General features: G+C 41.6%; 2 protein-coding genes across 2 annotated transcripts in view; one reads left to right on the top strand and one right to left on the bottom strand.

Moving 5' to 3' along the window:
- brf1b (BRF1 RNA polymerase III transcription initiation factor subunit b) overlaps positions 1-13,457 on the top strand; it is a 475,772-nt gene that overhangs the window by 209,237 nt on the left and 253,078 nt on the right. Inside the window, exon 4 of the mRNA XM_060829498.1 lies at positions 10,262-10,293. Within this exon, the coding sequence (XP_060685481.1) occupies positions 10,262-10,293 (32 nt within the window). The remainder of the gene's footprint in view (positions 1-10,261; positions 10,294-13,457) is intronic.
- btbd6b (BTB (POZ) domain containing 6b) overlaps positions 1-13,457 on the bottom strand; it is a 118,926-nt gene that overhangs the window by 78,164 nt on the left and 27,305 nt on the right. The gene's annotated exons all lie outside the window — the stretch shown is intronic.

Raw genomic sequence — 13,457 nt, 5'->3', positions numbered from 1 at the left:
TTGTCATTTTATTTAATAAATGATCTGGATGAGAGAATAGAAGGATAGGTTAGTAAATTTGTGGATGACACAAATTGTGGGGAGTGACGAAGGATGTTGTAGGTTACAGAGGGACATAGATTAGCTGCAGAGCTGGGCTGAGAGGTGGCAAATGGGGTTTAATGTGGAAAAGTGTGAGGTGATTCACTTTAGATGGAGTAACAGGAATGCAGACTACTGGGCTAATGGTAAGATTCTTGGTAGTGTGGATGATCAGAGAGATCTCGGTGTCTATGTGCATAGGTCCTTGAAAGTTGCCACCCAGATTGAAAAGATGGTTAAGAAGCCATATGGTATGTTAGCTTTTATTGGTAGAGGGATTGAGTTTTGGAACTATGAGGTTATGTTGTAGCTTTACGTAACTGTGGTGCAACCACATTTGATATATTATGTACATTCCTGGTCACCGCATTATAGGAAGGATATGAAAGCTTTGAAAAGAGTTCAGAGGAGATTTACCAGAATGTTGCCTGGTATAGAGGGAAGGTCTTATGAATAAAGGCTGAGGGACTTGAGGCTGTTTTCGTTAGAGAGAAGAAGGTTGAGAGGAGACTTAGTTGAGACATATAAGATAATCCGAGGGTTAGATAGGGTGGACAGGGAGAGCCTTTTTCCTCGGATGGTGATGGCTGGCATGAGGGGATATAGCTTTAAATTGAGGGGTGATTGATATAGGCAGATGTCAGAGGTAATTTCTTTACCCAGAGTAGTAGGGGTGTAGAACACACTGCCCGGAACAATCATAGACTCGCCAACTTTAAGGGCATTTAAATGGTTGTTGGATAGACATATGGATGAAATGCTGAAAATGTGTTGCTGGAAAAGCGCAGCAGGTCAGGCAGCATCCAAGGAGCAGGAGAATCGACGTTTTGGGCATAAGCCCTTCTTCAGGAATGAGGAAAGTGTGTCCAGCAGGCTAAGATAAAAGGTAGGGAGGAGGGACTTGGGGGAGGGGCGTTGGAGAAGCGATAGGTGGAAGGAGGTCAAGGTGATGGTGATAGGCCAGAGTGGAGGTGGGGGCGGAGAGGTCAGGAAGAAGATTGCAGGTTAGGAAGGCGGTCCTCTCCGCCCTCACCCCACTCCGGCCTATCACCCTCACCTTGACCTCCTTCCACCTATCGCATCTCCAATGTCCCTCCCCCAAGTCCCTCCTCCCTACCTTTTATCTTAACATGCTGAACACACTTTCCTCATTCCTGAAGAAGGGCTTATACCCAAAACGTCGAATCTCCTGCTCCTTGGATGCTGCCTCACCTGCTGTGCTTTTCCAGCAACACATTTTCAGCTCTGATCTCCAGCATCTGCAGACCTCACTTTCTCCTCCCATATGGATGAAATGGAATGGTGTGGGATAGATGGGCTTCAGATTGGTTTCACAGTATGTAATGGTCTATGTTCTATAATTAGTTTACTGTGTGGAAACTTGCCAAAAGTTTTCCTAAAGTCCATGTAAACAATTGCGATCACTCTGCCCTCATCGATCTTTTTAGTTACTTAGTCATAGAGATGTATAGCATGGAAACAAATCCTTTGATCCAACCTGTCCATATCGACCAGATATCCTCACGTAATCTCGCCCCATTTTTCAGTACTTGGCCTATATCCCTCTAAATCATTCCTATTCATATACCTATCCAGATGCTTTTTAAATACTGTAATTGTACCAGCCTCCACCATTTCCTGTGGCAGCTCATTCCATACACTCGCCACCCTCTGCGTTAATAGTTTGTCCCTTAGGTTCCTTTTATATTTTCCCCTCTCAATTTAAACCTATGTCCTCTAGTTCTGGACTCCCCCACCCCAAAGAAAAGACCTAGTCTATTTACCTTATCCATGCCCCTCATGATTTTATGAACCTCTATAAGGCCACCCTTGGGGTGGCTCAGTGGTTAGCACTGCTGCCTCACAGTGCCAGGGACCCGGGTTCGATTCCAGCCTCGGGCAACTTTCTGTGTCTGCATGGGTTTCCTCTGGGTGCTCCAGTTTCCCTTCACAGTCTGAAGATGTGCAGGTCAAGTGAATTAGGTGCATTAGTCAGAGGGAAATGGGTCTGGGTGAGTTACTCTTTGAAAGATCAGTGTAGACTTGTTGGGCCAAAGGGCCTGTTTCCACATTGTAGGGAATCGAATCTAATCACTCCTCAGCCTCTGACGCTCCTGGGCAAACAGCCCCAGGCTATTCAGTCTCTCCCTGTGGCTCAAATTCTCCAACCTTAGTAACACCCTTAAATCTGTTCTGAACCCTTTCAAGATTCACAAATCCTTTCATTAGAAAGGAGACAAGAATTGCGTGCAATATTCCAAAAGTACTACCTCAAAAAAGTCAAGTAAGTTTGAGAGACATGATTTCCCTCTCCAAATGCATGTAATTCTTATCTTTCAGAATCACCTTCAACAACTTAGTGTTGTCAGGCTCACAGGTCTATAGTTCCCAGGCTTCTCCTTACAGCCTTTCTTAAATAAAAGCACATTAGCCACTCTTGAGTCCCCCAGCACCTCTCCTGTGGTTATCAATGAGACATATTTCTGCTAGGGGCCCCACATTTCTTCCCTAATTTTCCCCAATGTCCTCAAATACACTTGATCAGGTCCCAGAGATTTATCCACCTTTATGTTTTCTAAGGCTTCCAGCACTTCTCTTCCGTAATGTGAACTGAATATTTAGAACATAGAACATAGAAAAATACAGCGCAGTACAGGCCCTTTGGCCCTCGATGTTGTGCCGACCGAACCCTACCTAACCTACACTAGCCCAATAACCTCCATATGCTTATCCAATGCCCGCTTAAATGACCATAAAGAGGGAGAGTACACCACTGCTACTGGCAGGGCATTCCATGAACTCACAACCCGCTGAGTAAAGAATTTGTTTCTCTAAGTTCTCTCCTCTCCATTTCTTTCTCCACAGTCAAAGCTGATGCAAAATATTCATTTGTGATAACTCCCATCTCCTGAGGCTGAACACACAGATGGTCCCTTGATCTTTTAGCAACCTGTTCTCTCTCTTGTTCATCTTGTGCCCTTAATGTACTTGTAGAATCTCTTTGGGTTATCTGTCAAGGCTATCTCTCATTTCCCCTCTTTGCTCTCCTGATCTCCCACTTGAGCTTGCCTCTACACTCTTTATGCTCACGCTCTCTGTCTTGCTCTGTGTCTCACTTGTGCGCTGTCTCACACGCACTCTCTTTCGCTCATGCACTCGTCACTCTCTTTCTCGCGCTCGCTTGCTTTTGCTCACTCTCTTCCTTTGAAATTATTTTAAACCAACAGTCAAAACATCTGACCAGGACTAAGCGAGACTAGGACAGAATGGAAAGTCAGTAGTTCTAACGTGGATGCTCGATGGATGGAATGTTCCTGTGCTACACTGTACTTTGGTTGTTCAAGAGTTAAAACTATTCCATGAAGTGAATTGAATTTAAGTAGCTATAAATAGAGAAATGAGTTTTCAGTTACTGTGCATTAAAATTTACTTTAGTTGAGACCTTTCAGAACAGATTGGACTGTACAACATGTAATTTCTGATTTCAGTTAGTGTGTATGTTGTTAGAAATGTAACATTGCTGCAGAGACTCTGTCCTGTCCCCAAATCTCTCCCTGCTCCGTAATCAAAACACTACTGTATTTTGCTAGTAATCCTCAACAGATTATGTGATTGTAATCTTGTAGCAATTGCCCACAAATGTTATAGTCATCGTTTATACGTAAAAACGTGTCATCTGAAAGATGCTCAATCATTTCTATATAAATTTTCCTGTAGTTGGCTCTTCACGAGCATTCCCTTCTGAAATTTCAAATACCCCAAACTACTCAGTCTTCTTAATTTTCCATCCTTACTGTAATAAAATTGGTACTTGTTACACCATTTCCTGTGCACTCCTAGGATTACAAATAAGGATTATCTCCTCTTACTGCCTTCGCCTCCTGTAATCTTTCAAATTTGATGTTGCCTGATTCTGATTTATTCTGTCCTATTTCCAGCTCTTAATGTGTTAGCATCCCACATGAAAACTCAAAAAAGTTTGCTCCCTTACCAGCACAAGAATTAATCAATACCCCAACCTGATACTGAGTCCTCCCAATCGTTAAGACAATGCGACAGAAACTAGGGGACAGAGGTTTAAGAGTTTGGTCAAAAGACGCAGGAGTGAAGTTCTTCAATGCCACGAGTGTTAATGACCTGGAACTTGCTGGAGTAAGCGGAAACATCAGTTTCAAAAATAAATCAGATGGGAGCTTTAGGGAAATAAAATTGTGTGGCTGTGTGGAAAGGACAGAGAAATGGGACTGATTGTATTGTATCATGTGCAACTGACAAGGACTTGATGGGCTGAAAGGCCACCTCTTGTGATGTAATGACCGACAAAGACTGAGAATAATGAAGCCCACTCTGAGAGTTTGTGTATATCATGAAGAAACTGGGGTTCTACAGCTGTGACCTCATTTGGAGGTTTCTGAAATTTATAGTTTAGAGACAGGTATCCAGCCAGTGATGTCATTTGCCACAAGTGAATTCATCTTAAAAGAAATCACACTTATAATTGCATAAAATTAATGAGAAAACCTGATCAGTAAGGGTTAACATCACAAGAAATTTAAATTCCAGAATTAATCAGTTACTTTCTCCCTTTATAGAAGACGTGCTGGCTTCTATCTATAACCACTCACTGATGTCCATTTTCCGTATGTGAATGTTTGTGACGTATTTGGAGCCAAACTCGATTCTTCGTTCATCCTGTTCACTTTCCAGGAACTTGACATACTCGTACAGCTTCCAGCAAGAGACTCAGTGCACGTGAGACAATGGCCAAATTTATATATTTTTTAAAAATTCACCTTCCTGACCTTAGAATACTGAGGCAGCTTTCAGCATGCTTGAGCTGAAAGCAGTTAATGTAACAGAATAACTGGGACCTTCCTGCATTAGCAGATCACACTGTTTAAAACTTGGGTCATTGGGAGCTGGAGCTGAATATGAGTTGCTCGTCTGCAATTGGGGTGGAAAAAGGAGAAAAATGCAGTGATCAGCAAAAGTCACGCTTGGGTGAATGTTTATGTTTTCATTGATCTATCCAATTAATCACAACACAGTTAATTTGAGCATTGTTGTAAAATTACTGCTTGCATCACACAGCGGATTCAGCAGCAGAATTCCCATTCCTTATTGATGAGCATGCAAGAAAAAAGGAAATATTTTTAGGGCCGTTAGTGTTTAGCCCTGAATATTGAACGGTTTATGACATTCAAGAACAAATTGGAAGCTATGCAATGTGGAGGCATAGCACTGTTGGTTAAGAATGACATTGGTGCAACAGCTAGAGGTAATAATTCAGGATATCGGGCTGTGGAATTGCTTTAGGTGAAGATCAAGGATAGTAGGGGAAGAAGTAATTAATAAGGGTGATCTACAGACCTCTTAACAGTAACTACAATGTAGGATGAGGTATAGAAAATTAAATAATGGTCGCTTATGATAATGGAATGCATCAGCCATAAGTGATTTTAATCATTGTTATAAAGTGGGAAAAATCAGATTGACACCTTAGAAGATTTGAGAAAATGTTTTAGATTAACAAGTTCTGAAACTAATCAGAGAACAGCTTACCTTAGACGTGGTATTGTGTTATTTGGCAGGATTAAATAATGATTAGGTGAGAGGAGAGTTGTTACCCTTGAGATCAAGACTGTATTTGAATGAGTGTGATGTCAAGTAGCCCTAGCAAGACTGGAGTCAATGGGAATCAGGGCATGCTCTCCACTGCCCTGAGTCAGACCTGACACGTTGGAAGGTTGTGGTTGTTCAAGGCCAATCATCTCAGTTCCAGGATATCTCTGCTGAAATTCCTTAGGGTGGTTTCTCAGGCCTGAACATCTTCAGCTGCTTCATCGATGACCTTCCCTCCGTCATAAGCTCAGAAGTGGGGATCAGTGCTGATGATTACACATTGTTCAGTACCATTCGTGACTCCTCAGGTACTGAAGCAGTTCGTGTCCAAATGCAGCAAAGAACTCGACAGTGTCCAGGTTAGGGACTGAAAAGTGGTGGCAAACAATGTTTTCATCATCTCAATGTCAGCCGTTGACCATCTTCAACAAGATAGTCTGTTATCCCTTGATTTTCAGTGTCATTACCATCACTGAATTCCCCCACTATCTACATTCTGGGGGGGTTACCATTGACCAGAAACTCAATGCACTTGCCATACAAATTCTATGGCTACAACAGCAAGTCAGAGGCTTGGAATCCTGCACTGAGTAACTCATCTCCTGATGAGATTTGGTTCTCGTGCTTGGGTGTTATATTTGAAAATATAACTTTCTCATTTGGATCAAAGTGCTTTTCCATGGAGCCATGATGCAATTGCTGAATTTTGTTTGTCAAGAGCAATGGAGCAGATGACATGATCACCTTTAATTTCCCATCTGTAGTTGGGTGAAGTGGATCAGTTGTCAGTGATTTAAGTGGTTGGTTTATTTCCCCCCCCGTCCCACTTGAATCAAAATTCAACCGAGCCTTTCCTTTGAATTCTCCTGAGGATTTTGACATATTAAGATCTGGGCTGTTTTAATCTTGGTGAAGCATACCATCATTTGGAATCCTGGTGGCTGTGGTGATGGAGCTTGAACAAATGGAAGCCATTAGGTTCACTTTGTTAACTAATCCCTGGCTAAAAATGTAGAGTTTCAGTGAGAAACATGATTTAAATTCTGCCATGTAGCTGGTGAAGCTGTTCTGTTGCTCTGGCCACAGAAGCTTGTTTTAATTTGGTTCTGGCTGTTTACATTGTAAAACCTAGCTCCCTTCACTATGGTAGCAGGATCATAGATTCATTGATCCAAGGTATTTCCCTCTCCTGCTGGGATAAGGAACTGGAGTTAGTTCTGTGCAAAGCAGGATCCATTTTAAATTAAGCTGCAGGATAAAATCAGAGCTGGCATGGGGCAGAAGTGAAGAAATAATAAAGTAGCAGCCAGATCTGCTCACTGTCCCGGTATTCTCTGGCAGTTTCATTGGTATTGCCATTAATATAAAACAAAGCCTGTAATCTTGTGTACAGGTAATACTGGAGAAACTCAGTAGGTCTGGCAGTATCTGTGGAGAGAGAAACAGTTTTATCACTTCCAGTCTGAGAATCATACCAGACTGAAAATGTACTGGACCCTAAATATTAACTCTGATTTCTCTCCATAGATGCTGCCAAGCTGCTGAGCTTTTCCAGCAGTTTCTGTTTTTGTTTCTGATTTTCAGCGTCTGCAGTTCTTTTGGTTTTTATTCTAAATGTTGGCTGTTTTTCTTTCTAGAGATCTCCTAAGTTTCTCCAGCATTCTGTTTTCATTTCAGATTGCCAGCATTGCTTTACTTGTATTCTAATGTCTGTCATCTTTCTTTTCTGCTCAACGATGCTTTTCTAGTGTTCAAAAGCTGAGAACAACTCAGCTGCACCACTTGTTTGTTTGACTCAGTTGATAGCATTGTCTTCTGAGTCAGAAGCCTTACTCCGTAGGTTGTGAGTCTGACCTTCTCAGTGCACTTACAGAGGGCACTGTCTTTCAGATGATATTTAAAACCTCAGAGATCCCACATTGCTACCCACAGTACACAGTACGCGCAGTGTACTAGTCAGTACCTATCCCTCAAACAATTACTCTGAACTATCTGATCGCTGGTATCCATACAAAATTAATAAAGTAAGTTATAGATTAGAAACTTTGGGATTTTGCAAAAACATAATTTGCTGTATTCATGCAAATTCCATTAGTTACATTTATTTTATTTCTTGGTATTTGAGAAAGATTTGCATTTATAAAGTACCTTGCCCCCACCGCGGGACAAACAAGTTCTTTGCAGCCAATGAAGTCCTTTTGAGTGGGTCCACTTGCAATTTAGATACCAATTATTAGCCTGCCTACTCAACCATAGCAGATGATTTTTCAGCATTGACTGACGCATCACTTTGAACAGTAACTTCTGTGCTTTAAATATATTGTTTATTAGAAGTTCCTTGAGTGAGCTGAGCCATCTGGTGCTGGCTGTTACAGCCCACTGCACAAGTGTGGCCATTCGATTGCGTTGGGATGAGAGAAGTATGCTCTTCTGTCTAATAAAGATTTGTCTGATTTCTGGGGAAAGCTAAAAGCTTCAGTTCTTGTGCTGTGACATGAAAAGCACCTTAGGAACTATCAAAGCGATATTGAGTTGGCAAAGCTTCTGAAAGGCATTTTTTTTCCAAGGGAGTTGACAAAGTCTTTTTATATTATCCCACTTTTATTTTTAATGTGTTTAGTTTCTTTTTTGAAGTTTCTGCTGAAAACAACTGAAGAAAATCTGTCAGTGGGATTGCGGTCCTTTCACATCCATTCAAGGAAGAAGTAATTAATAATACTTGTACATTTTTAAAAACGTGGCACAAAGCCAAGTATTTTCTAACCCCTACCTCTTACTCCCTACTCCCTCTCTTCCTGAAAGCATTAACTTCTTTATAGGGCTTTTCTTTGCTTCCACAGGCACCCTGTTATCCCCATGAGCATAGATGAAAGAAATACTTGCATTTGTGTAGTAACTTGCACCATCTCAGGATGAACAAAAGTGCTTTATGTTCAGTGAAGTACTTTTGAAGTGTGCTCACTTATAGTTTGTAGGTGCCAAGTATTAGCCAGTCATTGCAGCCTTTCTTGAATATAGGTTAAATCCAAGGCTGAGGTTGGCCCATCTTTAAGCAGTAAGCAAATCGAGGGTTATGAGGAAATGACAGGAAAGTGAAGCTGGAGATTATCAGATCAGCCAGGATCTCATAGAATGTTGAAGCAGACTTGATGGGCCAAAAGGTCCTACTATTTCTCATATGTCTTATGATCTAGCCATGGTAGCTCTTCCCTCCTCTGGAACTGCCATTAAAATCGCAAAATGGAGCAAAAACCTGGCATAAATTGTTTTCTCTTCTGTCCCTATTCATGCAAGTTGAAAGCCAGATTTGATATTTCTGTTCCTGATTTTCAAAAATGTTGCTGACAGAATAGCCTCTAAATGAGACCAATTTCCAATTGTTTATCCAATGATTTCTGCTGGAAGACAACATCAGTGTAGATATCCAGCAAGAATAGGTATGCTTCTGAGGACAAATATCCTAGTGCCATTCGCTGTTGATTTTGATATGTGAACATTGGCTAGTTGGCAATTTATTAGGGAGCATTGCACAGTCAATAACATCAGCCCAGCAATGAGCTGACATCTTTAGCAAGAGATGGGGAGAAACCTGATAGAATTGAGACGCTGTTTCTGGTTTGCTGTGTGATTTGCCACTGTATGTAAGAGTAAACACAGCACAGAGCAGCTCTTGTTTCTCACAAAGGCAAGTACAGAGCACTCCTGTTAAGCATAGAACTGATTTATCTGCAATCTGTGTAGATTTGTCCGGAGTGTAGGAGTCGATGCTGGGTGAAGGACACCATGGGAACAAAAGCCTATTTTCATTCAGAAACAGCAAGAGGTTATGTTTACAGTGATGGGCTGTGCAGGACTGATTCAGAAACTGTCTGTGAAGTTTTCCTTCTCTTTATTTTTAAAATATGACCTGTTTTAATGTATGTCGCCCTTAAAATAGTGTGCAAACCTGACAAATTTGGGACATTTTTAAAAAATTTAGAACAACATATTGCAGGGCAGCATGAAAGAAATGCTTAAAATCATGAAAGTCTGGGAAAAGGTAAGCAAACAGATTATGCAGTAGTCAAGGAGGATTTGATGTGGGATGCATTGACACAAGATTGTCAAAAATGTATTACATGAAACTTCAGAGTTGTTGGGCTGCAGTTGCGGGTAAAAACACTCCGCCTTTGATTAAATTGAGGGATGAAGGGATTTGGGAAGAGGATGGCAAAATTTGCTTTGGGTTATTGGATACATAGTGGCATGGCCTAGTTGGGCTGAAATGCTGAGTGTTTCCGTGTACAAAGTGAGCAGACACCTCTGTGTTTCAATGGGAGTGTCACTTTCCAATCCTCAACATTGCTCGTGAATATTTCACTAATATTAACAGCTCAGCTCGATGTCTTTACTAGTTAAACAAACCTGGCTTTTCAGACCATTGATTGTCATGCTTTTATTGGACGGAACCAAGGTGTTTGATTTATCTGGGTGTCTCTTTGTCCACGTTGGCTTCATTGTATTGTTACTAGATTGTAAAGAAAGATGATGACACATGTTCCTTGACTAAATCCTCAAGATATGTTATTGGATCTCAGTGACCTGTTGCAGGTAAGTAGGAAGCACTGACAGACAGCGCTTGTCTGACTTTTATTATTTCATTAAATCTTTGACATCTGTCTACCTCCTTGACAGTTGACATATAATATTGTTTGAGTTAAATTTGGACAAAAGTTCCCTGACAGTTGGTGAGGAGTAGGCAATACATTTTCTTTCCCTATTAATGACTCTTCTTGGCACCTCATCTTGTTGAATTATGCCCCAACCCCCTTGTCTGGTTTCACAGGAAGCTGTTGTTTCCTCCCCCTGCTTTTCGATGTTCCTGGAATGCTGAATTTGCAGGGTTCATGAACTCAAGCCAGTAGTTACTAAAGAGAGAACTTCAGTTAACCTCGGACCATTTGCCTACTTAGTTAATCTGTATTAAAAACAACTGTACAGTCCTCAAGTGTAAAGTCCCATTTATTTCTTAAGTGTTAAAAAGTTTCCTTCTAGCTGCTTTTTCAAGATAGTTAAATGTACAGAATAATATCCTGTTTGATACCTAGTTAAGTTTTAGTAGCTACAATTTCCCTGTCGTCTTATTGCAATTCAGTTTACTATTAGTATAGCGTGTAATTAAACAAAAAGAGTTAAATTACTAGGACCAGTTATTATTTCATCTAAGCTTATTTTTCTCCAAAAGATTGTGAGGTGGTCATGTCAGTAGGGAGAATATGTTTGAATGATGGAGAATCCAGAACCAGGGCGTAATCTTAACATTTCCAGCTAGGCTATTCAGCAAGGTTGGGTAACCCTTCTTCACACATTTGTGAAAGTCTGGAATGCACTTCCCCAAAAAGCTGTTGAGATAAGAGTGAAGAGAGGTCAGTTGAACATTTCAAAACAGATTGATGAATTTTATGTAGCAGAGGCGTGAAGGGTCTTGTGGCGCCCAAAGGTCTGGTTTCAAGTCCCACCTTCCCAAGATGTGTGTCACAATGTTATAGAAGAACTAGAACATACAACATTACAGCGCAGTACAGACCCTTCAGCCCTCGATGTTGTGCTGACCTGTGAAACCAATCTAAAGCCCATCTAACCTACACTCTTCTGTTATCATTCATATGTTTATCCAATGACCACTTAAATGCCATAGTGCTGGCGAGTCTACTACTGTTGCAGGCAGGGCATTCTACACCCTTACTACTCTGAGCAAAGAACCTACCTCTGACATCTGACCCCTCAGTTTAAAGCTATGTCCTGCCATGCTAGCAATCACTATCTGAGGAAAAAGGCTCTCGCAGTACACTGTATCGAATCCTCTGATCATGTTATATGCCTCAATTAAGTCACCACTTAACCTTCTTCTCTCGAACAATGGAGTTCAATGTTGCTAAGTGTGAAGTGATTCATTTTGGTAAGAGTAACAAGAAGATGGAGTACTGGGCTAATGGTCGGATACTTGGTAGTGTGGATGAACAGAGGGATCTTGGTGTCCATGTACACAGATTTCTGAAAGTTGCCACCCAGGTAAATAGTGCTGTGAAGAAGGCATATGGCGTACTGGCTTTTATTGGTAGAGGAATTGAGTTCCGGAGTCCTGAGGTCATGTTGCAGTTGTATAAGACTCTGGTGCAGCCGCATCTGGAGTATTGTGTGCAGTTTTGGTCGCCATACTATAGGAAGGATGTGGAGGCACTGGAACGGGTGCAGAGGAGGTTTACCAGGATGTTGCCTGGTATGGTAGGAAGATCTTATGAGGAAAGGCTGAGGCACTTGGGGCTGTTTTCATTGGAAAAAAGAAGGTTTAGGGGTGATTTGATAGAGGTGTACAAGATGATTAGGGGTTTAGATAGGGTTGACCATGAGAACCTTTTTCCATGTATGGAGTCAGATATTACGAGGGGGCATAGCTTTAAATTAAGGGGTGGTAGGTATAGGACAGATGTTAGGGGTAGATTCTTTACTCAGCGAGTCGTGAGTTCATGGAATGCCCTGCCAGTAACAGTGGTGGACTCTCCCTCTTTATGGGCATTTAAACGGGCATTGGATAGGCATATGGAGGATAGTGGGCTAGTGTAGGTTAGGTGGGCTTGGATCGGTGCAACATCGAGGGCCGAAGGGCCTGTACTGCGCTGTATTTTTCTATGTTCTATGTTCTACGTTCTATGAACAAAAACAGCTCCAAGTCCCTCAGCCTTTACTTATAAGACCTTCTCTCCAAACTAGGCAACAGCTTGGTAAATCTCTTCTGAACTCTTTCCAACACTTCCACATCCTTCCTTGTAATGCGGTGACCAGAACTGTAAGCAATACTCCAAATGTAGCTGCACTAGAGTTTTGTACAGCTGCAGTATGACTTCATGGCTCTGAAACTCAATCCCTCTATCAATAAAAGCTAACATACAGTATGTCGCCTTAACAATCCTATCAACCTGGGTGGCAACTTTCAAGGATCTGTGTACATGGACACCGAGATCTCTCTGCTCATCTACACTACCAAGAATGTTCCCATTAGCCAAGTATTATATATTCCTGTTGCTCCTTCCAAAGTAAATCACCTCACACTTTTCCTCATTAAACTCCATTTGCCACCTCTCAGCCCAGCTCTGCAGCTTATTTATATCCCTTTGTAGCCTGCAATATCCTTACACACTGTCCACAACTCCACAGACTTCAGTGTCATCTGCAAATTTACTAACCCATCCTTCTATGCCCTCATCTTATAAAAATGGCAAACAGCAGTGGCCCCAGAACAGATCCTTGTGGTACACCACAAGTAACTGAGCTTCAGGATGAATATTTCCCATCAACCACCGCCACCTTTCTTCTTTCAGCTAGCCAATTTCTGATCCAACCCATTAAACCCCCCTCAATCCCATGCCTCCGTATTTTCTGCAATAGCCTATCGTGAGGAACCTTATCAAACCCCTTACTGAAATCCATATACACCACATCAACCGTTTACCCTCATTCACCTGTTTGGTCACCTTCTCAAAGACCTCAATAAGGTTTGTGAGGCACGACCTATCCTTCACAAAACCATGTTGATTATCCCTAATCAAATTATTCCTTTCTAGATGATTATAAATCCTATCTCTTATAATCCTTTCCAAAACCTTGCCCACAACTGAAGTAAGGCTCACTGGTCTATAATTATCAGGGTTGTCTCTACTCCCCTCCTTGAACAAGGGAACCACATTTGCTATCGTCCAGTCTTCTGGCACTATTCC

The sequence above is a fragment of the Hemiscyllium ocellatum genome, chromosome 8, assembly GCF_020745735.1.
Source record: "Hemiscyllium ocellatum isolate sHemOce1 chromosome 8, sHemOce1.pat.X.cur, whole genome shotgun sequence".
NCBI classification, from domain to species: domain Eukaryota; kingdom Metazoa; phylum Chordata; class Chondrichthyes; order Orectolobiformes; family Hemiscylliidae; genus Hemiscyllium; species Hemiscyllium ocellatum.
This window is presented reverse-complemented; position numbering and strand designations above follow the sequence as displayed.